General features: G+C 40.0%; 1 protein-coding gene across 2 annotated transcripts; it reads left to right on the top strand.

The window, feature by feature from the left end:
* Nucleotides 1–524: 524 nt before the first annotated feature.
* Nucleotides 525–24,329, top strand: LOC140951991 (uncharacterized). Of its 2 annotated transcripts, XM_073401382.1 has the most exons (30): nucleotides 525–968; nucleotides 2,180–2,281; nucleotides 6,360–6,458; nucleotides 6,807–6,920; nucleotides 7,506–7,610; nucleotides 8,413–8,511; nucleotides 8,605–8,706; nucleotides 9,437–9,538; nucleotides 10,061–10,159; nucleotides 10,238–10,336; nucleotides 10,437–10,538; nucleotides 10,706–10,807; nucleotides 10,885–10,983; nucleotides 11,434–11,562; nucleotides 12,031–12,156; nucleotides 12,343–12,459; nucleotides 13,465–13,563; nucleotides 14,394–14,492; nucleotides 15,937–16,038; nucleotides 16,234–16,332; nucleotides 16,816–16,917; nucleotides 17,397–17,501; nucleotides 17,692–17,793; nucleotides 18,056–18,154; nucleotides 18,791–18,928; nucleotides 19,303–19,410; nucleotides 19,721–19,918; nucleotides 20,815–20,913; nucleotides 21,404–21,511; nucleotides 21,982–24,329. In XM_073401382.1, the coding sequence occupies exons 1-30, from the start codon at nucleotides 690–692 to the stop codon at nucleotides 23,746–23,748; spliced, it is 5,100 nt and encodes a 1,699-aa protein (XP_073257483.1). In that variant the 5' UTR covers nucleotides 525–689; the 3' UTR covers nucleotides 23,749–24,329. The 2 variants fall into 2 exon arrangements, with proteins under 2 accessions (XP_073257483.1, XP_073257482.1); XM_073401381.1 differs by lacking the exons at nucleotides 525–968; nucleotides 2,180–2,281; nucleotides 6,360–6,458; ... (1 more) ...; nucleotides 7,506–7,610; nucleotides 17,692–17,793 and having other exon boundaries at nucleotides 8,419–8,511.
* Nucleotides 24,330–25,318: the final 989 nt, after the last annotated feature.

Raw genomic sequence — 25,318 nt, forward strand, 5'->3', positions numbered from 1 at the left:
TTATCTTGGTCTCTATTTCACACCTCATATTTACGCAGCTGTTTTCCCGAAACGCGGACACAATAAAACGAGCAACTCACCCTTATCTTATCATTTGAACTAATCCTGACATCCTCAAAAGATCTAAAATGTCAAAAAAGTTGCAGCATCCTTTTCTTATGCAAATAAATCGGAAACTTGCTGAGATAACGAACAAGTGGGTCTTTTTATTGTTTCATTAATGCTCACCACGATAGACTCAGTCTTGGAATTAAATTATATTAGGCAAGAAAATCAACAAGAGTAATATGGTTTTAGTGAATCCTATGTTAAGTTTTAATTGCAGTAGGACATTTTTTTTCTCATTAAAAGTTTTTGGCTTCAAAAAAAATAAACAAAAACAGCCGTAAAGGGTAGGTAGGTACCACTTGCTATAAACCGCCTTAAGTCATAGGTGCTAATAGACGCATGCGCATTTAAATAACTCCGTCTCGAATAATTAATCATCGTTGACACACGTTTTGGGTTGTCGCCTCGGTCGAAAGATGAGTAGCTGGCGACCATTTCCCAAAATAATGCACTGTTGCCAAAGAGTCTAAAAATAATCACCAAGGCGAGAGAAAGAATTTTTTAGACAGCGGTGGAAGTGAGCTGGCAAGCGTGTTGGGAATTTCGCCCTCAGTTTGATGGCATCGAGCTAGTTAGCTATAATGTTTTCTAGAAGCTCCGTACCGGGAGGAAACCCTTCAAGCCGTCGGCAGTCTCTTCGACCACCCAGTCCAGGATCAGACGGATCTTCAGTACCGTTGGCGCAGCCTCGGAGGGGCTCTAAAGTGTTATTTGATACCAAGACGCCACCGTCTATTCTAAGATGGGAGATTCTTAACCGCGTCCTAGCGCTCTCCGTGAAAGGAGATTGGCCTGCAGTGGATCAGCACCTAAATAATCTGGAACGAAACAACATGGAAATATCATCAACAGAAATCGAAGTAAAGATGGATATATTGATTCAGAGTGTAACAAAGCAGCATAATACTAACCGAATCAGATTAATGAAACATCAATTGAAACTCCGACTCAAAAATGCCTATTCATCATCTCAATATTGAGGCAGTGTTTTTTTTCTTAACAAAAATTTACCTCTTATTTCTCTGTCGTTTTTCCTTAAATTTTTTATACTTAATAGTTTTTAAACAAGAAATCTCAAGAGTCTTCATTCTAAACCAACTGACCGCCATAGAACTTAGAACGGAGGCATTCTTTTTATAATCATCTTTTACAATTGGTCTGGATTTCTGAGATTGGAAAGATATCATTTTCGCGGTATAATCATTTATCCTGGGAAGTCGCTTTATGTGAATAGAAACTCGTTTAAATTCATTTATACAGGATAAATACGTTGCCGTGAGACAACGTTGTCTAGATCGTAGAATTTAGGCAGCATTAAATATGTCTGCATCTAGCTAAAGTTGTTACATTCAGGGTGGTCCATGCTGCTGAAACTGTTTCCTGGTGCATTAAACTTACATTTTAAGAGAATTAATATACTTCTTGGGTCTAAGCTTCGAAAAGTATATATTTTTTGCTCCCAACGAAACAATGATTAGAGAGCTCAAGCAGTTTATTGACGTGCCAAATTCGTGAATTGATAGGTTTTTATCGCAGCCAGTCTTAGAAGACAGAAGCTAGTCGCTTTAAATATTTCTTCGTTTGGGGCTACTGTTTGGCTCACAGTCGTGCTTACTAAAAACAGATTTACTGATTCAACAAGGCACATTTTCTATGTGGTCAATTTCTTATAAACGTTTCTGTAGTTTTGTTCTTTAGACTCTCGGCCAACAAAAAAAAAAAAGGCAAATGCCTTTTTTAATTTAGTTAACTGGCGGCCTTTAAAAGAGTCTCCATGGACAACAGAATCGGCTAAGGCATCGGAATAATGAATATTGAACTGGCTGTAACATGAATAGTTAAGCCGTACTGTGTTGACTGCTGATTGCACAGTTCTTAATTCGGATAATCGTCTGTAGCAAGGGGCCGTGTGTTTTTTGTTTCACTTTTTGCTAAAACTGACATGCTCTCTAAAATCCCAAAAGTGCGTGTTGGTTATTTTTTGCTGCTTTACTGCATGGTTTCACAAAACGATTCCAGCGCGGACTAGTTTACTAACGCTTTTCTTCAATTTTATTTCTTCTTTTAACAGGACAACGGTCTTACGCCGTTGATGTTAGCAGCCCGCGACAACAAACACAACATTGTCGAAAAGCTTCTTGAATTGGGGGCTGTGGTTACTGACCGAGATAAGGTACGTTTTTTCGGTAACGCTTTTTTGCCAACAGAATTCATTTTTTAATAATAAACGAACGCCGTCAACTTAGCTGTCGTTTTGTCAGCTTTTTCATATCAAAAAAACCGACTTTTTCCCCTCATATTCTAATTACGGAACTGAAAGATTTATCGCAGAAATTCTTGAGACCGGTTATGAAGTTTGTTATTCCAGTACAGTATGTATGTTAAAGATCGAGTCGTGATTCTAAACACGGGGAAGATTTTCCAAGCTTTTGTGTATTGCGGGTTTTCGTTGTTTGATATCCTTGCTAATTAGGACTGCAAATGGAAAAAAGTTAGCATTCCGTAGTGGTTTGTGTTGTAAGTTAAAATTAAAGCGTTTTTAAAGGTTTCGGTGATACATTGCTGTACACATTTACCGGAAATTTGGTATTTTTTTGTATTTTTCGTGCCTCAAATTTCATAAATTATAATGATGCACTTTTTGTTTGCTTCGTTGCCTTTGTTTTAGGTTATGCTTGAAGAAAAGAACGCCAAAATTGAATTCCTTACATCAACACAGCTGACCCTAAGTCAAAGAAATCAGCTTCTCTAAAAAGCATTGGAAAATGTATATAGCCGACGGGTTTTATTCCATAAAGTCGAACCTCTACTTCTGTTAATAAAGATTCTTGACAAGTTACTTGTTAATTAAGACCAAAAATGCGGTGTACCGCAATTTAACTCGGTACTTCAATTTAAATGTGAGGTTCAAATGTTTATGTCGTATTTAATTTTAATCTCCTTCGCATAATTTATCCCTGGATAGCCGTTCTTACTGTTAATATTGACATATTATATTTGTTTCTGAGAAGGGAAGACTCCGCGACTACCGCATGCTCCGTTTGTTCTTGTTTTATCATAGCTTCATTATTTAAACTCCTTTGTCTTGAGTAAAATTTCCAACCGCGTGACAAATTGTTTATTACACAGCCGCATGGAGTTACTTTATTCCTTGGAAACCCACTTTCGCGCTTGTTCACTTAAAAGCATCGATCACGTGGTTTGAGCCTAGTTTTCCCCCAAAAGTGTTGTTAAATGAAACATTCTCAAAGCTCTCACTTTCCCAACCAAAACAAAGTGTTGCAAAGTTAAAAGAAAATTGTTGCTGAGCACCTTTGCTGGCTTTTTATATATGTATATATGTATATAATATAGGATTGAATTTTTTTGTCACCTTGGCGATATTCTTGTTTTAATTCCTGTTGGATTAGATGCAAGCTTCTGAAAAATCGGCTATCATTGTGCGGTACTTAATTTTCTTTTCCTTCTTCATAAAAAGCAAAGTATTCTTTATAATAACTTTCTTATAGTGAATAAAAGGTAAGAATCTTTTGCGCTATTTTAAATACGTAACGGAAAGCCGTCTTGCAAGAAACGGAATAGATACCATTTTTTTAAATCTATACACAGTCCAACTTCGTCGATGCTGTTAGCTTCTTTAGGTTTGTCATTTTAAAAAAAACACCTTTTGATGTACATTTGTATTTACATGACAGCCTTGCCATTCTGTGACAGTTTATAATAAATTGTAGCCGTTTGAGTTACTTTTTACCGACAAAAAGTATCCGCCTTTTGAAAATATGTTGTGTGTAATGGTCTTTCAGCGAAATGAAAAATCACTCCGTTTGCTAACGAAGAACGCAAGAATAATGATTTGTTTACTTAAACTCTTCTACTTTCTTTTTATTAACTACTGCAGAATGGACATTGGTACCTGAAACACCTGCGGTAAATATTGCTTTTAACGCCCAGACCTGAGTTCGTCTAAAATATGAAGTTTTAATCGATAATGAACTAGATGTTATAAGCTACAGAAGTAAAATGAGATTCTTATCTCGTTCACTCGTAGTTTTTTTGTTAATTTTTGTTTTTGTTGTGTTTTTTTTTTTTACCTCAAAATTATTTCCATGAAGAATTAGATTCGGTCAATTTCTTGGAATCTACAAAAACCCTAACTGATAATCTTTCCCTGAAAATGACCTGTAGTTAGTAGATTTAACACTTCTTAAATTCCTTTTTGTCGGTCAAATGTTAAGTGAACTCCGCGGTTTAACATTAGTGATTTTAATTTATTGGGGGTTGAGTGGTGGGAGATAAAAGCTTTTCTGCTTAAGCAAAATTTCACATTTGATTGATAAATCAAGATGTGTATGGAGCGGAAAATCATGAAAACCTTTTCCTGTTTAGGCTGATGAAGACAAAATTCGCTGATTTCGTGTACATACATACAGTGTTAGTTTCTTCGAGAAAATCGCTGGGTGATAATCAAAAGTAACTACAAACGGAAGTATATTTTGTTGAAGGTATTTGTTCAGTTTGGAAGTCCGACATCAATATTTTTCCATGCACCTCACAAGAAACCTTTCTTGCGCGTGCAGAAAATCGTCGCGTATTTTCACTATAAGATTAAAAAATGCAGTTCATTATAAGGCAATAAGCACAATACAAAGTCTTTTTGGCCTGAAAATTTGATGTAATTACTGATGTTCTTAATGTTTTTTTTTTTGAGATTCTCTGTGCTATTGTGCTTATAATTTTAGGTACCAAACGCTTCCAGCAGACTTAAAACGTTTCATGAGCCGAGCGTTTCTTTTAATTTGGAACGGCTCAGCTGAGAATTTTGACCGGCTCTGATTCAGACGAATCATTATAAGCTCCGCGTCTGAACTGAGCAATTTAATTCTCGATGGATTTCCCGGCTTTACCGCTCTTAGTCAGTTAAAAGTTTGATCAAACACCAATTCCGGCAATCTGTCTCTGTTCTCCGTCAGCAGAATCTCACGCCTTGTCTTCGTCTCTGTCATTTCAACAGTAGAAAAGAGATCTCTTAAACCACACTTGTCGCCACTTAGTGCGGCATTGTTCAAAATCTCTTTTCCAAGGTAGATATTATTAGCAACTTTCATGCCTGATAAAATATCTTTCCATTTCAAATCCGCTAAAGTTGTCTTTTCTAAATTTTTCGATCTTTGACTCTGATAGTTTGAAGCGGCGTTTTCGTTTTAATTTCTAAAGTTTATTATCTAGAACAATTATATTTATATTTGCCTTTGAGCTCAAACTGAAAAAGATAATCCATCATATTTTGAGCCGAATCCCTGACGTGGGGAAAAAATAAAAAAAGCAAAACAAATATCATTCATTTTGTCTTGTCGTGTTGCCTTTCGTTTCCTGAAACTTTTCAATTCACGTTTGTCAGTTGTCTTTTGCTATCAGAACTTTTCAAACTTACTTAGTAAATGAGCAAAGACAACGTCAGCCAAAACTCAAACATGAAAAACAACTCGTACTGTTTCGTTGGAGCCCTGTTGTTGAACAATAGAAACTTTATTTCTTGGGTAAAACCTTGTCTAGCAGATAGCATTTGTTTAAATCATGCATTTCACTTCTGCGTAGTGATTAGGCTATATCTAGGCTATCTTTGATCAGCTACTAAAGTTCAAAGAATTTGTGAATGCGTGATTGAATCGCAGAGTGCGATAATTTTTTTGCGATAAAATGCTCAAAAAAGTGCACTCCCTATTGTGCCCCTTGTCAGCAGCGCGTGCATTATCGAGGTATTTCGCGCAGACATGGACGTCATTTTAAAAAAATAAAGCAAACTAAGTAAATTCCAATTGTTTCTTGGCCCTTTTAGGACGTCAAGGGGAAGGTTTAAGATGCGGATTTTTTCTCCTTACCTTTGATAATTTCTTCTTCTGAACCACTAAAGACTAAAAGTAAAGAGATCTTTATTGAAAGACTGAGCATCAGGTTTTTCTATAGACTTTCGAAAAAGTCCTTCGTCTACGGTCTGCGACTTCGTCGCTTGCTCGGCCCTTTCGTGGCCTAAAGCTACAATAGCTCCGCTCGCTCTCTACTATGAAAGTGAAACTCGTCAGGTCGACTTGTGGCAAGTCTACTTTTTCTGTTGAAACGCGAGGGAAAAGCATTCAAATCTTCTCTTTCTCTAACCCATAAGGAATGCCTGATGCTTAGGTTAAGATATGTCTTTCCTTTGTTTTATTAACTATTTGCTATGGATTAAAGCTGACTTATATTCTTGTTTTTAGGGAGGCCATTCCGCTTTACATTATGCCGCATTTTCAGGTTCAGACGGGATTGTTAAACTTCTTCTCTCCAAAAAGGCAGATGCTACTCTTACGGCAGGGGTAGGCTTTTTAGAGTTTGCCAGAAACTTGACTGTCAAGGTTGCTTCCCCTTCCCCCTCCCCCTCGCCCATCCCCACCCCTCTTCTGTGCCTCAGTGGCGAGAGCACTCGCAAATATAGCCTGGGTTCGAATCCCCAAGGCAACGCTATATGTGGGTTGAGTTTGTTATTGGTACTCGCCTATGTCCCAAGAGAATATTTCTGCGAATACCCCAGTTTCTCCCTCTCCTCTATCGTAAGGGCAAACATGCATTTCATCTTTGGCTCTAAAATTAGACTAACCATGGTTTAGTCACGTTGTTACGTCTTACCATGTGTTTGTATTGTGTTTTTCCCAATTGTTTCTTAGCCGGAGGAACAACTACCCCTGCACATGGCCTGTAGCCGCCCCTCTGGTGCAGTGGAAATTGTCAAAACGCTACTGAAGCCTTCGGGGAAGGATGCCAAACTAGCTACTGATAAGGTGATGAAGGGTGACTGGGTTAAGAATTTATCCTCCCTTAACTTCCTGGATCGTCCAACTACTTTCGAGGGGTTTTGTCATGGCATTCTAGTCTAGTTTGTTTCGAACAATAACTCGGCCCTTTCTCGCTACGGAACCTAACGTTTGCAAAGCAATTACTTGTAAAAGACAAAACCGTACAACTTCGTGATGAACAAGTACGTCTGCCAAGTATCATGTTTAAAGTTAGAAATAACGGATATAAACTTTGAAAAACTGTCAAAAGAACAAGGTTTCAAACATCTGCGATAGCAATCCGTTTTCATCTTCTTTAGTTTCTTCATGAATTCGTAGTCTTATTAAAATCGTCCTTCAGTGTTTTAAAATTTCAAGCTTGTATATTTCGCTGAATTTGGCGGCCAGCTCCGTTTGTCTAAATTTAAGTTAACTTCGTGGCGGCCTAGGCGTCATTCATGTTCTTCATTAGAATTTACATCAGAAAATTTTCAGTGTCCTTTAGTCATTAGTGCATATTTTGCGCATTCTTATCCAAGAATATTGCTGAAACGTGCCTGTTCATAAACTATTTGTTGTTCTTAATTCTAGAATGGATCCATACCGCTGTATTTTGCTGTCATTGCTGGAAATCAACACGTTGTGAAAGAACTGCTCAGCTCACAAGCAGAACAACAAGTCAAAGTCACTAGAGGGGTGGGTACAAACTTAACACTCTTATGTTGCTTATTGGACCTTGTAGCTGGTAGTTGTTTCGTTGTTGTTGTTTTTCGAGGCGGGTGTGCACAACGGAGTATAATACCGTTACCATTTTAACACATTGAACATAAAACACAAGATCACAAAGACTAAAAGGAACGATTAGCATAGTTGGTTATTGCGCGGCCTTCTGTGCGGGAGGTGGTACCGAGTTCCAGTCCGTTGTGTGACCGACCTCAAATCTTTCTTTCGACTTCTTTCCTTTTCGTGTAGCACTGGTGGAAAGTGAGGGATTAAATGAGCCAACAGTTGGCCTCAGGTTTGTTAGTCAGATGACTATTTCGAGCTACCGGCATAAAATATGGACTCTTTCTTTCACATTTACCTTTAGCATTGTAGGACACACCAAACTGTACGTTACAATCTAACATACCACCCTTGATCAGAGTCAAGAGACGGCCTCCTCGCGTAATACGGTTGTGGTAGCGTTTCCCGGTCTAGTAAAACAGCTGAATATAAATAGTTTTGCTTTTACCCCCTGTGGCCAAACATTTTTAAGGCCTTTAACTTGAAAGATATTATTACAACGCTAGCTTCATGTATGACCAACTTTCTAATCTTTATAACTAGCAAGAAATACCCGGCAAAATCTGATCACAGTGGCTTAATTTTTAGCGATATCCAAATTAAGATTAATTCAAGATTCAGAAGGGTGGTTACTGAAACCAAAGAGTGTCAATTTAAGGTATCGAGACGGACAAGTAACTTTTCATAAATACCTTCTTATATGTCTCATTAGGATATCAAGGATACTGTTCTACACGCGGCTGCTAAAAAGAAGGACGTTGACATTGCGAAGATTCTTGTGGAATGTGGCTGCCCCGTCGATATACAGAATGTAAATGCAAAGTTTTATCTTGTGTTTCTTTTAAATTTGCCAAAGTAATCCCCACAATTCTTTTGGTTAAGTCTTTTTATTCTTTCATAACAGGCCGAGGGACAGACAGCTCTTCACATTGCTGCTTACGAAGGAGATGAGACCATGATAAAATTTCTTCAAACGGCCAAAGCTGACGCAAATATCGCTGATGCAGTAAGTTATTAAATGAAAGTGATTACAGGTGCTTGAAGAAAATGGCAAGAAGGGCGAGAAAATTGTAATCGATAAAAACAAAGAGCTGCGGTTAACACCCAGACAACTCTAAATATAGTACATTAAAGCACGAAATGACCGGGATTCTGGTCATACGCCACGGCAAAACTAACCTGTTTTAGGCGTTTAGATAGTAAAGCGCGGAAGAAAAATTGACGAGGAAAAAAAGAACGAGGGGAGCCTCGTTTTCCTGCGTGTGATTTAACTCGCTCCTCATCATCTGAACGCTGCGCTCTACTATCTAAAAGCCTGGAACAGGCTACGGGAAAACAAGTTTGATAAAACGTGCATACTGTACGTCTTGGCCGACAGAACCAAAAGTCAAAACAAATGGATTGGAATTCAAAACTTTTTATCGTGCGTAAATACTCATTTAGTCGAGGAAGAGAGCATTAGCTGTACAACTTGGTATAAGTATACATTAACAGGAAAGGACTGCATGTTTAACCCATGTAGTGTGGCAGAGATTTTTTTACTTGACAGCCTATTGTTTACATGATTGTTTGCTATAAGTTACTATGTTTAAGCTGAGTAGAAAAAGATGAGAGCAGACTCAGCTATAACGACAACTAAGTGGAGACGAAAATGATTTTTGATCTTGGCTGTTGATTTTTAAAGGAAATAGCCATGGCTCAGTTGTTTTACCACTCGCGGATTTCTTTTGCTTTAGAACGACCGCACACCACTGCACTTGGCGGCTCAACGCGGTCATTCTGCTGCCGCTGAATTCTTAGTGGACAAACTAAAAGCGAACGTGAACTTGAGAACAAAGGTAAGGTCGGTATTTGCCATTATTTCTATTACGGTAGGAAGGATCTTTTTCCAAAATTGATGCTGAGAAAATTTGATAAGCGGACAATTAAACCTCGTTACACCGCCAGTAACAAAACGTTTCTGGATTAATGTTCTCTAAGTGTTTAAAGCGCAAAGGCTTGAAGACCAGAGGCTTTCAAATGTTACAAACAAACAACATTCGATGTAGCTTTCACTTTGTAGAAGAAAACAACATTAACTGGCTGGGAGTTGAGCTGTTAGCTGTTACAAACGTTCTCGAAAAGTTGGGCTTGAAATTAAGTCCAGCTGTGTTCAATGCGGAAACGCAACTCGCGTCTTCTCGGTTCAAGTCGAGTGTAATGTTCCCCCTCGACGACTCAAACGGTCTCATATACCCTTAGGCCGAGCGCGGGTGACTGAGTCTTCTTACTAATAACCATAAAAAAGTTGTTATTTTCCTCCTTCAATTTCCAAAAGATCATTTGAAATATTAACTTAAAGTTGTTTTCATTTTTTGCAGGACGGTAGTACTCTAATGCATATTGCTTCACAAGCTGGTCATCCCGACACAGCACTCGTGTTCCTCAAAAAGGGCGTGCCCCTCCACATGCCCAACAAGGTAAGCACCGGTATCAAGAATAGTTCCTAGGCCAAGGCGCCAGTCTAACGCCGCAACCCTTGTCTGTTTATTTGATAGGAGGGTGCAGTTTGTCTCCACGCTGCCGCCAGAAGAGGTCATGTAGGTGTAGTAAAAGCGTTGCTGTCAAAGGGAGCTTCAGTGGATACAAAAACCAAGGTGGAGCTTTGATTTAATGCCTCACAGTACAGCCTTTGTCTTTCAGCAGAACGTGGATGATTTTTAATTGGTTTCTAATAATAATTTCTTGTACACTCAGGATCATTATACAGCACTGCATATAGCTGTCAAGCACTGTAAGCCACAGGTTGTTCAGATTTTACTGGGATATGGCGCCAACGTACAACACAAGGGCGGCAAGGTGACTAGTAAATATTTACACTACTCCACTCCCCTATCTGTACTAAGCTCTACACTACCCCCACACCAAAATCTCATTGTTAAGTGTATGATTATGATCTTTCCTTTGTGGTAGAACTGTCCGCGTTTTTCGCGCCTTAAAATTCAGTTATTGTGTTTTAATTACAGGCGGAAGAAACACCATTGCACATTGCAGCTCGAATCAAAGATGGAGAGAAAGTAGCTGAGATGTTGATCAAAAGTGGAGCGGATGTAAACGCTGCTAGTGATGTAAGAAAAAGTGTATTTTGCCGTTCATGCCAACAAACACAATTTCTTCTTAAACCGGTTTCTCTCGTTATCTTCAGAATGGTGAAACAGCTGTACACGTCGCGGCGAGATATGGGAACTTGAAAACGTTGAGACTTTTAATCAACGAAAAGGCAGACACTGCAAGAAGATCCAAGGTAATCGCTAAAACAATTCCCCTTAATTTGTAACTTTTTGGTTGCTGTTTTTGGTTTATAGAACAGGACTTTTTTTCGCGCTTTCGTACTGCTGCACAACAGCGTTGTTGGGTGCGCTCGGGCGGGTTCCTTCCTCTTGCTTGTCTGGCGCTCGTCCCCCAGAACCCGTCTGAGCGCCCCCAGAAACGCCTGTTGTGCAGGCTAACTTCTTCGTTCCAAGAATAATAGTCTGTTTTCCGATTCAGTTTTAGAAAAGTGAAACTTGCACAAAATTGATTAAGCGAGAACAAGTGATACACGTATTAGTATTAAAGTGTGTGGATAGCGAATGTTGTTAATCCCCGTTAGCAGTTATCTTTGGACATCCAACGAAAAACTTTAAACAACACACACACACACACACACACCTCAAGGCGTAAAAGTTTTTGTCATATTTTGTTTTGTTTGTAGAACGGCGAATCTGCGCTGCATCACGCTATCTGTGCCGGGCATTACACGGTACTGAAGGAACTGGTGCAAGTTCTGTTCACAGTCAAGTCTAAGCCTGTTGCCAAACTGGTTGTTAATATGCCAACTGATGTGAGTCAGAAATGTATTTATTTATTTACTTATTTAGTCATATGATTAACAATGTTATGATAATGTATTAAAAACGCTTAGAACCAACGGGCTTATTCCTCTCCAGTGAGTAAACAAAATAAAACAAGGTGAAGGATTGGGTAAACAATTTCCAACAAATCACTGTATTTTATCAACCTAATCCTTGACTTAATACCTTTACCCACGGCAATGGCGAAAAAGGTCTAATTTCTTTACAATTCTTTAACTTTGGGTAAATAGTAGTAGACTGTGAGCAGTCTTCTTTTTCTTCAGATTTAGCAAGGGGAAAGCACGCGCGTGCGAGCGTTGAAGCTGCGAGACCGTGGTCATTTTTGTGTCTCGCGCATTTTGCTCGACGTACAAAGAAAAAAGAGCGCCTGCTTGTACTTCTAAAATAGTAATACTATAACTATATTAGTCTGGCTGACAAATAATGGGTAATTGCAGAAAGGAGAAACTCCCCTACATTACGCAGCCCAGCTTTCCAAGGCCAAGGTCAAAGAAACTGAGGATATCGACATCGTAAATCTACTTCTTGAACACGGTGCCGACTGTACAGCGGTAACGCATCAGGTGCGTGTTACGATATTTATGTCATGTGGTGTTAATCAAGTTTACTCTTTCACTTGTACAACAAAACCTTCAATAAATCAATTTGCTTTTTATATGCAACGTTAAGAAAACAATTAATTAATGTTTACAGATATTTATGAAATCACCACACATGGCTCAAATCACTTCCATTATTTTCCTTTATAGTCCATGGAAACACCAATCCACGAGTGCGCACGCTCAGGAAATAACGACATCTTGATTGCTTTACTCGAGTCCATTCCTTCCTCTAAGCTTCAACTCACGGTTAACAAAAGATCTTCGGTAAGCTACTCTCCAGTCACGAATACAACTTAAAATTCCTTGTTGTCGAGTTTGCCTGGCTCCAATGTTTTTTCACTGTTGTGCCTGTTTCATACTTTCTCTGGCTTAATCGTCAATCTCCAATGTTCCCACCGTAGAAGTAGTCAATCGACTCTTTTAATCAGCCTTGAGGATAACTAGCGGAGTTATATGATCTCCGTATCGTTGCAGGTTAAAATCAGAAAGAAGTGGCGTTTCAAAGGGATGGAAACGAATTCAAATCACTCTTAACATGAACAACTTCTCCCATACCAGCACTTTATTATTGAACTTCACGCCCTCCAATCTCGTGTCTCGCATCGTAATGCTGGACTCCATTTCAAAGGAATTACAGTAGAACCCCGATAACTCAAACTCCCCGCTAACTCGAACTAAATACAATTTGCCTTGGATCTCACCCCCTTTTCAGTCTGATTTTTACCGGGTTAACTCGAACTCGGATAACTCTAATTCCCCTCTATCTCGAACTAAATTTCCTTCCCCTAGATCAAAAATTCACTGAAAATTACCCTGATAACTCGAATTCTGGTTCTTGTAACTCTGCTCGGATGCCAGCGGATTTAGCTCTTCTTGTTGTATAATCAGTAAAAACACTACAAACCAATACTGGTTAACACTGCAGAAATTTGATTTTAATTGGTGCAGCGAACTAATCACGTTATATGATAAAATTGAAATTCCTAATCATGTTACCGCGTTCTGATGAAATAAGTTAAACTTGCTCTACAGTAACACGATACACTGAAGTGCTGAAAAATCAGTAACGATCAATTTTTAACACTGAAAACTGAATTTTACGATCGACCCCGTTAACTCGAACCCTGGGTAACTCGAACTGTTTTTCGTTTCCCTTCAGAGGTCGAGTTACCGGGGTTGTACTGTATCTGCTTTAGAACTTAAAAGGTTTAGTCTGGTTTCAATTGGTTAGGTTTCACATTACAGTATTTTGTGTATCTTGTATTACAGGGAGGTTCATCGCCGCTGATTGTTGCCTCACATAAAGGGAACGTGGAAGTTGTGCGCACTTTGCTCAAGTATCACGCCAGAGTAGATGTGTTCGATGAGGTAAACTCTGCGTTATAGAATCTTGAAAACGAACTGTACAAAGTGAAATTGCTGTTAAATAGCTTTCAACTGTATAACTTCACTTGCAAAACTTGCGATATACTCTGAAAACAGCCTTCCGTACGGACAATAAAGCCACCAGTTATTCATCCCATTATTTAACTAGGAAGTTTGAGAGACGTAAAGGAGTAAGAACGGGGAATGTTTTTTAGTAATTCATAAGTTGACTGTATTTGAAGGTAAATTTAAAGATACACCTTACCGCAGGCTATGTTTATACTATAATACCGGATAGCTTTTTTCCCCGGCATGAAAACCATACCGGGTATAGGGCTACTGTTAACACCTAAGAACATGTACAGTGCTTTCAGCGGGATTTTTGTAACGAAGCGAAGGCTGCATCGCGCCGACGCTAAGCTTGAAAGTGGGTCATTACATATCGGATAGATCACTCTTCCTCGCAGTCAGGTGTGAACATGTATTTGGACCGTGGAAGTGAATGAATAGGAGCAAGGACTGGAACCCACTGAGACGAAAACGAAGACGCTGTCTGAAGAGTCGGGAGTGAGGATTGCGATTTAGGGCACCAAACCCTCTCGGCCAATCGCTCCCGTGCGATGTTCGAGGTGTGTGAACCACTCGTTCCAGTTTTGTGCCGTCGCTGTTCATACTGTACTGAATAGCGTTCGTTTATGCACGAAAAGCTGTGCACTTTGTTGTTGAAAGAGTGAACTAATATACTTTTGAGTTCTGAGTTTTAGTGTGTTTGCGAAACACGGCTTGAGGAAAGTTGTACTCAATTTCTGTCTTCTTTTTATTTGATTCCTCAGTCCGGCCGAGCTGGCCTACATGTGTGCGCCGAACGTGGTCATCTTGAAGTCGCTCAGGAGCTGCTTGAACATAAGGCTTACGTGAACGCGAAAAGCAAGGTAAACGTGTAGTGCGTATCATTCACAATTCACTGCTGCTAGTGGAACATTGCTCATACAACCCGCTCGCTTCTTAATCTTCAGCTAGTAACTGACATCGCCTACGTGTAGCTGCACAACCCTCTCCCAGTCCCTCCTCGGGACAAACATCTAAGCAATGTGCTTACCAACCTATTGTGTGCCTTTCTATCGGTACCAGAGAGTTTTAGCGCTTTCTTTTCGTTCTAGGTACTCTTGCTCCAAGCAAAGGTGTACATCAATGGACCTTAAAACGTTAACTGCTGGTCATCTTACCAAACTTACGGGAGCAGCATCACTTGTTACCGTAAAATTCCGAAAATAAGCCCCTCCAAATATAAGCCCCCCAGACTCGTAACGCAAAAAAAACCTCAGTTAAATCGCCCCTCCAAATATAAGCTCCCCCGGAGGCTTGTAGTTGGAAATTACCCCCAAATACAAAGTAAACAAAGCAAAAACGGTAAATTTCCTTCCAACTATAAGCTAGCGCAATCGATTTTGAAACTCAAATTTCCCTCCGTAGCTAAGCCCCTTCAAAAAAAAAAGCCCCTCAAAAAAGGGCCTTTGAAAAATATAAGCTCCGGGGCTTATATTCGGAATTTTACAGTACTTGTGTTTGCTGTTCCTTCTTAAATTAGAATTTGCAAGTGTTTTATCAACTGAACACAAATTTGTGATACGTACAATTATCGCCGCTGTGATAAGGCTGAATAATTGAACTCTAGATAACGACACATGTTTAGTATTCTAGACTCGTCATTTATGTCAGATCCTTTCCTCGTGTGAACAGTAAGGAATTCTTCTCTCATCAACTGTCTGTGTACCAGGCAACGATGGGGGCCTCAGCCAAGGACCCCACTCCAAACTCCTTAAGTTCTTTCTCTACTGTTCGTCTCATCCGTACCTCCCTGGGGCTCCCTCTCTTTCTCTTGCCTTCTGGTCCCCATGTACACGATGACGGTACGTAGAATAACTTTTTCCTGCATCTATCTACTGCCACCGTCATAATCCTTTTCACTTGTGTACGGATAAGCTCTACTTTTGCCTTTCGTCTTACTACTTCATAACTCACTTCTATTGGCCAGTAGGTCTTTAAGATCCTTTTGAGACACAAATGTTGGAAGGTGTCTAGTTTGTTTTCATCGGCCCTAATAACGCGGCAGGTCTCAGAGCCACATAGTAGAACAGCAATCACATTAAATTTGAAAATTCAATCCTTGGTAAGACTAGTGATTGAAAAGCTAACGTTTCGAGCACTGGTCCTTCGTCAGAGCGATTCTTTCTGATAAAGAATCTCTTTGTTTTAGTAAATTTACTTTATCAACTTACATGAAAAAAAAAACACACACTAATATTTCGTTTCTCCGCAACCGAAACAAGCACTTTGGTCTGTTCTGAATCTTATAACTCTTTTTTTTCTTTTCAGGTTGGACTCACACCTCTTCATCTGGCGGCAGAAAGTGGACATAAAGAACTAGTTGGTCTCCTTGTTACGAATTACAAAGCAAGTGTAGATGCTTTGACTCTGGTGAGATCTTGTTATTCTCAGATCACAATTCCTTCCATATTTCACCCATTCCGATATAACCTTTGTTTTTGAAATATACCAGCTCTTTCCGTGCTGTTTCATGTTATAGCACTGACGATGTTGGGTGAAAAGTGTTTTTTGTGGATAGATTTGCAGGCGAAATTAATTGAACGAATGTAAACAAAATTTTAACAGGAAAAGAAGACAGCCCTGCATTTGGCTGCAGAAAAAGGTCGATTACAGGTTTGTGAACATCTGTTGGAGCTACGAGCCGACATCTGCGCGCTGGACAATGTAAGTTATATATTGTCTGATTTATTAAATTGTAGAACTGATATCAGTGGTTTGCGGCTGTTTTTGGGTGTGGAATGTCTATACCGAGGTGATGGGGAGATTGTAGCGTAGACTGAACGTTATCATTCATTTACAAAAAATGACCAAGCCTCACCAGAGTTACGAAAGTGATCCGACAGAGATCTCCCAATGTTTCGTGGTTATACACTGTTTGTATTGAGAAACGTAACCTGTCCGATGTTTATTGTATTCATTAGTGAGAGCTCATGTTACTTAATCTACAGCCTTATGATATGTTGACATGGATATTTCAAACAATAATATTTAAATATATGTGAGAAAAATTTACCTCTGAATACTCTCTGTGGCATGCTGTGTTGTTTTGGAACGCATTGCAGGCCAGTCAAGGTGTAAAAGAAACTCCAACAAAGAAGTTTTCCTTTGCCAATAAAGGTTATTTATTTTTCTTACCTTTATTCACAGAAAGGTCAAACACCTCTTCATTACGCTGCACAAAATGATCATTCACAGGTGGTGACCCTGTTCCTTAACCATAAACCTGGCGTAATGATGCTACAGAATGCGGTAGGTAACAGTTAACTTGTGCCACAGGTAACCCAGCAAAGGGCAAGCTGGGGTTAACAGTATAGGAGTAGCGCACAGCGTAAGCTGTGGCCGGCTAATTTTGTCTGGTCTAATGATGGCCTGTCACCACTATCGCGTAAAGAAATGACTAGTGAAATGACTAATTGCTTTAAGAACGTTCTTGGAAGCAGAACCCAAGGCATGGAACCGGTTGGCATCATTCTATAAAAAATGACAGCAATTTATTGTGTAAAATTAGCTTTCACGTTTCATCAACATGTTGTTCATGAGGTGTATCATTAGATGTTAAGAAAACCACACATTTTTTTGACATTGTACTTCATATTGTATCGAGAGAGGATAAGGCGTCCCTTGTGGATATGTAAGTTATTTTGTTGTGGATCTCACTGATATTTTAAACAACGCAGTTTCTGTAGTAAGTGCTTTCTAAAAAGGATTCTCTTGCTTTTGTTACACAGGAAGGAAGTACGTGTGTGCACATCGCAGCAATGAAAGGAAGTGTATCGGTGATGAAAGAACTTCTGAAATTCAACCCTTCAGGAATCACGACAGCAAGAAATAAGGTAAATGGAAAACTGATTCTCTTCCCTTACACAGAGGTTACAGCCATTCTCTGTGACGCAATAAACATCACCACCGGAAACTGAGTTTGCTGTTTATTAGTTAGGACAGAAGAAGCATTTGTGGTGGTTGGAAAAGTTTGCATAATTTTTTTAGTGAACTTCCATTGACATACTTTAATTCTATTAACAGCGTAAATTCGCTACGCCCTTATTACTTGCGGCCAGCGGAGGACATAAAGCTGTTGTGGAAGTGTTGATTGCTCATGGAGCCTCAGCAAGTGACGAAGATGCGGTGAGTAGTAGATCCAATACTGAGTTAAATCTAAAGAACAAGACGTTCTTAACGCGAGATATGATGTGGACAATTTATCCCGCACTACAGTAGGCCGTCGCGCAAACAGGCCCTAATAATGAGCTTCTCACTCACTCCTTAAAAAAAAGTCTTACTTATGCCAATCTCTTTCTTATCAAAGGACTTTCAGGTAAACGTTGGCGCAAGAAAAATCGCTATAACTAAACGTGTTTGTTTTTTGTTCTCCTTTGTCCGCGTGTAGGACGGCATGACTGTTCTTCATCTGGCTGCGAAATTTGGTCACGTGGACGTGTTAGAAGTTTTACGCGGGAAAGTACCTTGGAGCATGGCGAGTGTCAAGGTAAAGATGCTTATTTACTGCCGTGTTTTTATTCGTACTCAGTCTAGACCTTAAGCAAATGTTGTACTTCCTTGGGCTTTTATATGACGAGTCGAAAAGTGTTAAATATGTAAGTAAATAAACGAGGTGGAAATCACTTTGTGCTGTAGAGCAAGCGAAATAGCTGTTACGCTTGTAACATATGAGGTCAAATCCTGTAATCGTGAGATAATCAGCTTGGGTGATACTGGTTTCCCCATCCCCCGTACCTGACTCTCTCTCTCTCACTACAATTTTTCACACTGAACATTTTGGCCGTGACCTCATGAAGGCGACTTCCTTTTTGTCTGGTATCAGTCTAAACACCACGTGTATTAAGTTGAGTGACCCTCAGAGTAACAGGGACTCCGTATCACAACATTATGAATTGAGTTAATATATATTGCTCAGATACTAAGTCCTTGCAAAATGCCTATAATATTCTCTTTAAATATATTTTACTTAGCTAAAAGGTTTTCAAAAGTAAAAACACCAGACTTGAGTCGTCTTCAGGGTGATCATGACTTAATTAGTCGAAAGTATCTTTACAAAATATTCAGCCTCAGCTCGTGTTTATCCTGATTGCAGAAATATTGTTTGTGTGTTTGTTTTTTGTAGACTGGCCTTTCCGCTCTCCACGTAGCTGCTCAGTATGGTCAGATTGAAGTCGTCAGAGAAATGCTACTGAAAGTTTCTGGAACTATACGAAGCGAGTCTCCTGCAATGGTGGATAATGAAAAAGGACCGCGCTCGGATGTAAGTTGACTAAACAAAAACATATCCAGCTGCCGGGAGCAGCTTTATTTGCAGGCTACAGCCTCTCTGAACTTTTTTTCAAATCCAAAAAAGACTTAGAGCGACTTGAGTAGTACGTCAACTAAATCAATAGTTACTCCTCCTTTACAAATTAAAACAACATGACAGCAAATTGTAGGCCAGTATCTTTCAGTTGAATCAGATTAAACTAACAGATTTCATCTAAAAACTCAGAAGTTAAAACCACTTTGAACAGCGTAGGAAACATTGCCACAGATTATAACTACTCAGTATCTTTCATTTCAGCGGAGTCGCCGTGCTGTTTTATTACCTTTCTCTGTAGAAATATTGATCATTATCTCACTTTTTTTCAGTATTTCTTTACTCCGTTGCATCTAGCCGCCCAGTCTGGTCACGTGGGTGTTGTTCGATTACTACTGAACTCACCAGGGGTGCGTGTGGACTCAGCAACTGCTGTACAGGTAAATAATGTACACGTCATGCGCTTAATTGGACTAAGTCATTGCGTTAAAAAGCTTCTGTATTCAGCACAAGGTACTGATTAAGGACACTTTTTTACATCTGCTTCTGGAACGGCACCACTATCTCTGCTAGTCATTTTTCATTCAAAGTTTTTCTGTGTGCTTCTAGCACAAGAACTATATTTTTACTGAACAAGTTCGCAGTGCGTTTGCTGAGCAGTTTTGGCCAATAGGCTTACTCGCTCGTTCCTGCTTATCGCTTCGCATTCAGAAACCATCTTTAACTAGGGCTTATATTTCTCCGATGTAGGGTTCGATTCCTCTTCATTTGGCAGCAGAGAATGGTCATTCAGAGGTTGTTAGTATTCTATTAAGTAAATCAACCCTACAGCTTCATGTAAAGGACAAGATGGGCAGAACAGCTATGCACCTTTCTGCCGCCAATGGACACAGAGAACTTATTTCACAACTGATAGGACAGGGCGCGGATATCAACGCACCTGATGAGGTAAGTGTCAACGACCTCGTGTACGGATGCGTTGTTCGTGTCCCGGAAAGGCAATCCACAGAAAGATTTTTTACATATTCCATCAATCGTGGTTTTGAAAGTACTGAAATGTTACATACGTTTGAATAGTGCACGTTTCTGTGCTGATTGATCCAAAAAGGCATCCCCTTCGTTTTTCTTATTTAAATAAATAAATAATGATTTGGAGGTAGCACATCCACAAAGTGGTTCTTCGTCTACCTGATTCGTGGTCGAATTGGAATTTGGAAATGTTGGTTTCTGAGGAGAGGGGAAAACCGTAGAAAAGCCTCTCGGAGCAAAGGAGAGAACCAACAACATACTCAACCCACATACTTTGGCGTCGAAGCCGCGACTTGAACCCGGGTCACATTGGTGGGAGGCGGGCGCTCTCACCACTGCGCCAGCATATTGTCAATTAATCACGCCCAAAGAGGAACATGTCCTTAGGGACGGACTATTAGAAACGTTATGGGGGCAGTGGGGAATTTTCGAACCGCATGAATTTTTTTCCTTAACATTCCTCTTGTATGAATTTTTTTAGCCTGGTGCATGAATACTTGCTAGGGATACTTGGCGTCCATTCATTTAATTTTCCCTTGCGCGAATATTTTTTTGTACTTCGCTCCCCAACCCCTCCCTTCCCCTCCCCCATAATCCGTTCCTTTTTTGTATTATTTATACGTAGACCGATAGAAAGTCAGGGGGGAGGGGTGAGTGATGGAAAGTGTGGCCTGGCTTCAGGATCGTGACGTCATTATTTTGGTAGCCTTTCATCCCCGTTAGATGTTACCCAAACTTTGTGTTTGATTTTACACAGCCAGATTTTAAAAAATTTTCAGTTAATGTGATTTTAGAAATCCTCGGTTTCATTTTAGAATGGATATGCACCAATGCACATGGCGGCCGAGGCTGGTCACGTAGAAGTTATAAAACTGCTGGTCGAATCTGGAGCATCACCGCGGGCGGAATCTCTGGTGAGTTGAACTGTGATAAAAGACGGATCGAAACACACCAATGACATAACGAGTCTTCATAGCCAATAACATTACGGCTTAACTGACAGACGACCAATGACATTTCCACTTAATTGACCAATCATATCAATAACCAGAGTTTATGACCAACAACTGACGTGATACAACTCACTGTGACACTGAGGATGACTACCGCACAAGTTGTCGAAATGTCAGTCACTGTTAACAACAACAGTCCTATTCAGGACTACGTTCACCCGGACGATCATGCTCAGCCTACTTATGTTATGCAGATTATATTGCGAATTTTAGACTCTCGTTTATTGTGACTGGACAAGCCAACAGATCAACAGCTTTGAAAGTCAAAGTATTCCGCAGTTGGGTATTGTAAATGTGTCATGCGCTTTTTTGTTGATTCATTCATTCATTCATTCATTCATTCATTCATTGATTTTTTTAGTAGCATTATTACGTTTCTTTTACTTTACAGGAAGGCAAGTTTGCTATTTGCTACGCGGCTATGCAAGGTCACCTTGCAGTTGTCAAGTATCTACTGCAACAGGAGCTCAGCACTGAGCGATTGCTAGCTGACAGAAAGGTACTTAATTCCCAATTATTGCATACACGGGTCAGGTTCTAAATCTGGTCATTTCAGTAACAACAGAATCAAGTTCGTTCTACAGGAAGAAAAAGTCGACCCGGAATTGTCTGGAGCAAATGCACTTTTGCACAGAAAATTTTGTTAACATTTACCCTTCGACAAAACAAGAAGTAGAAATAGTCCATATAACATGATAATTCCTAATTGAGGCTGGAACTCCAAAGAGTTGTCATTTAAGCAACTCATCGTTTTTTTTTACTAAAATTCTATCTCGACAATTTTACGTTGTATTTGCGGTACGTGTAGCTTCTTGCTTCTATGATCTTCTATCATAAAAGCCTAATGGCGTAGTGCCGTTACAATTGCTTATTGCAATTAATGTTAAGTTAGCGGTGTACTAGTATGATTGAGTCTACAAGGCAAGCAACACATTTGTCATTGCGGTTGTTTTTGTTGTTTTCCCACAGTTTCTGTTCGATTTAATGGTTTGCTCAAACAAGAACGAAAGCGAGTCAGTTATTGACTTCATTCTCCAATGCCCCGCTCCAATCTACGCCGCGGCCAAGCTCTCTAAACACTATCGTAACGAGTCCACGCGGGAGAAAGAACGCGCGCGGGATTTATTGGCAGCTGGCGAAGTTTGTGAGAACATAGCTTCCGAGCTGCTGTCTCTCGCATGCGCAGACAGCCCTGAAAAACTGCTGACAGCTATTGATGACCGCGATGTACCATTTCTGGATTACCTTATCGAGTGTGAACAGAAGACTTGCGTATCACACCCGTCGGTTCAAGTTTACCTCGGGGATGTATGGCGCGGTGACTTCAAGTGGGACGACTGGAAATACTTCTTGTTGTTTATACTGTGTTTAATATGTCCACCGTTATGGGCGTTTCTCTGCCTTCCGTGGAACGATCGATATCATAAAATACCCATTATCAAGTTTATTTGCCATCTCATCTCGCATTTCTACCTCATTGCACTGTTTAGCTTCACAGTCGTGGTCCCTTGGGAGGAGTTAACAGGTACCAGTCTCCTTCCGCGGTGGTACGAATGGCTTTTATTGATCTGGTTATCAGGATTATTATTATCTCAGCTCACGGACCCACATGATCGCGCAGGACTGGGCTGGATCCCGGTCATTGTACTATTCTTAAGCACAATTGGCATTCTGCTTCATTTAACAGCCTTTGGTTTTCAAGGTGATGCTCGAATCGACGTCATTTACGCTCGGAATCAGTTCTTCGCGACGTCAATGATGCTTTGTTTTGCTCAGCTGCTGGATTTTCTCTCATTTCATCATTTATTCGGTCCATGGGGAGTTATCATCCGGGACCTTATGTATGACCTCGTTCGTTTCCTGGTTATTTTGTCGATCTTTATGGTGGGTTTTACGGCTCACTTAGCAGCAGTGTATCGGCCCATGAAACAAACTGGAACAGGAAACGGACTACAACATACCCCGGTGGATTTCTTCCGCTGTTTTGAGCTGCTATTTTTCAGCTTATTTGGACTTACTGAGGTTTCAAAGCTAAAAGAACCGGAATCCATAGACAATGCCACGTTTATACTGGCAAAGGCTACGTTTGGAATCTATAACGTGATAACAATTATTGTCCTCATTAATCTGCTGATAGCGATGATGAGTGATACTTATCAACGTATTCAAATGCAGTCGGACATTGAGTGGAAATTTGGTCGCGCGAAGTTGATTCGTAACATGAAGCGTTCCACCACAACCCCCTCCCCCCTGAATCTCGTAACGAAATTCTTCTCTTACTTGCGTCTCATGTACAAGTTGAAGTTTAAATGTTGCCGCGCGAGTATCATCGACATTATTCGGACCGACGAACAGCTTCCCGACAGCACGTCGATGAATCCATTGTACGAAACTTCAAATACTTGGCTTCCAAACGGAGGTCTACCGCAGCATCGAAATAGCAGTCAAAGAAATACTCGAATCGAAGACGTTATCGACTGGAAGGTCCTTGTTAAGAAGTTTTTGATTCTAAGAACTAGCGTCAACGAAGTAGTAACGAATACTCAAGCCACTCGCGGCGATAAGACATTTTCCCCTAGGAACTCTCAAGTAAACCTGAGGGCAAGGACAGAGACCATAGGCTTAGGTCGGCCAGGAACTTCAATGGGATCTAGTATGTCGCTTCATAAACTTTTCTCGGCTACAGTAAAAAAGATTGATGTTGTTTCAAATATGAAAGACGCCAACGACGCTTAATTGGTGTAATTTGCAATACAACAAGAAGCGTGATGGAAATGGTGAGACAGGCGAGTGGTTTCTTATTTTCTTTAGGCATATCAGAGCGAAAGACGTAGTGACCGGGCTTAAGGTAGCGGTAGGATACGGTCTAGATAGTGCGGCAAGCGCGAATTCCACGCGCGCTCGCGTATTGTCCTCGGCCTACTACTGATCTCTGAGGAGATTAGTCCACGAACTCGACTACTTGTAGTCTATGAGAAAGTGGTCTGATGTTTTCCTACGGGCGTTTCCTCGGTCAACGCACCGGTTCGGTGTAATGGCAGTATGGCTGCAAATCTTGCCGTCTAAATTCAGGTGAGGCGCACGCAACCATTAACAACCGAGTAATGCGGACAAATTTTTTCGTGCAAGAAAGAAGTTGAGGAACCATCATTGTCTCATTTTAAAATCATGGGACCGTTAGTATCAGTAGTATTTATTATTGGGGAACTCACCGGCATGTAGCAAATGTTATTGCTATTTTTATTTATAATATCTTCAACTTTAGTGAAATAAAGTATCCAAGTATGATCTGTCGAATTAAAGTGTTTGTGAATTGCTTTGTTTCCATTGTCATTTTTGTTAATAAGTTTGGTGTGTTGTACGTAAAATCCGTTCACAGATTAAACCAGTGTTTAACCTAGGTTACCACTGAGATGTAGACTCCTAGCAAAAAGCTAATTAACACTAGTAAGTTTAATACCGGTTTAAACTGAGAACGTACTTTATCTACGACTATTGTACCTCAATTAATTTGAGCCAAGAAATGCCTTCAAGGTTTGAAAACCCGGATGTCAAAGAATAGAAATTAAATTTATCGAGTTAAGCTAGTTTGAGACAAAAACTGTATTTCAGTTTCAAAAAGATATTAGGCAACTTTTTAAAGGCTGTTACGTTTTTCCTTACTGCCTTTTCATTTACCCTACCTTTTTTCATAATGTTTTACGAGAAATCCCAGTTTTAAATTTTAAGAAAACGTTTTGAATTGTAATAAGACTCTTACGCTTTTTGACAGAGACGACCGACAAAAGAGAATTTATGACTGGGCTTGGCAAACCAGTAAAAAAAGCGAATTCGTGAGTTAATTATTGGAGTAGTCTTGAAACTGCTTTGTCGTGTTATATAAAACAAAAACTCTTGCAGCCAAATCAGAACATTAAACAAGCAATTTCTTTATAGACAAATAAGCCACTATCTTGAGATTCTTGTCCACATAATTCCGCCATCAAGACCGAGAAGATTACGGCCCCTTACAATGCTTGGGCCTTAAAAGGCGCATTCAAAACACCTTCATTTCATTTCATTTCCTTTTATTCAAGATCTCACTGCATTTTTTGCTCTCCAGCACGATGTTTTTTCACAATGTGACTGTTGAGCTGCAAAGGGAAACAGGTGGATTATACAGTCGACTCCCGATAACTCGAACCCTCGCTAACTCGAACCTCGCGCTAACTCGAACCAAAAACGATTTCCCCCGGATTTTCGTCATACATTCACTGTAATTTTACCCTCGGTAACTCGAACCCTCGATAACTCGAACTCCCGCTAA

The sequence above is a fragment of the Porites lutea genome, chromosome 11 (assembly GCF_958299795.1).
Source record: "Porites lutea chromosome 11, jaPorLute2.1, whole genome shotgun sequence".
NCBI classification, from domain to species: domain Eukaryota; kingdom Metazoa; phylum Cnidaria; class Anthozoa; order Scleractinia; family Poritidae; genus Porites; species Porites lutea.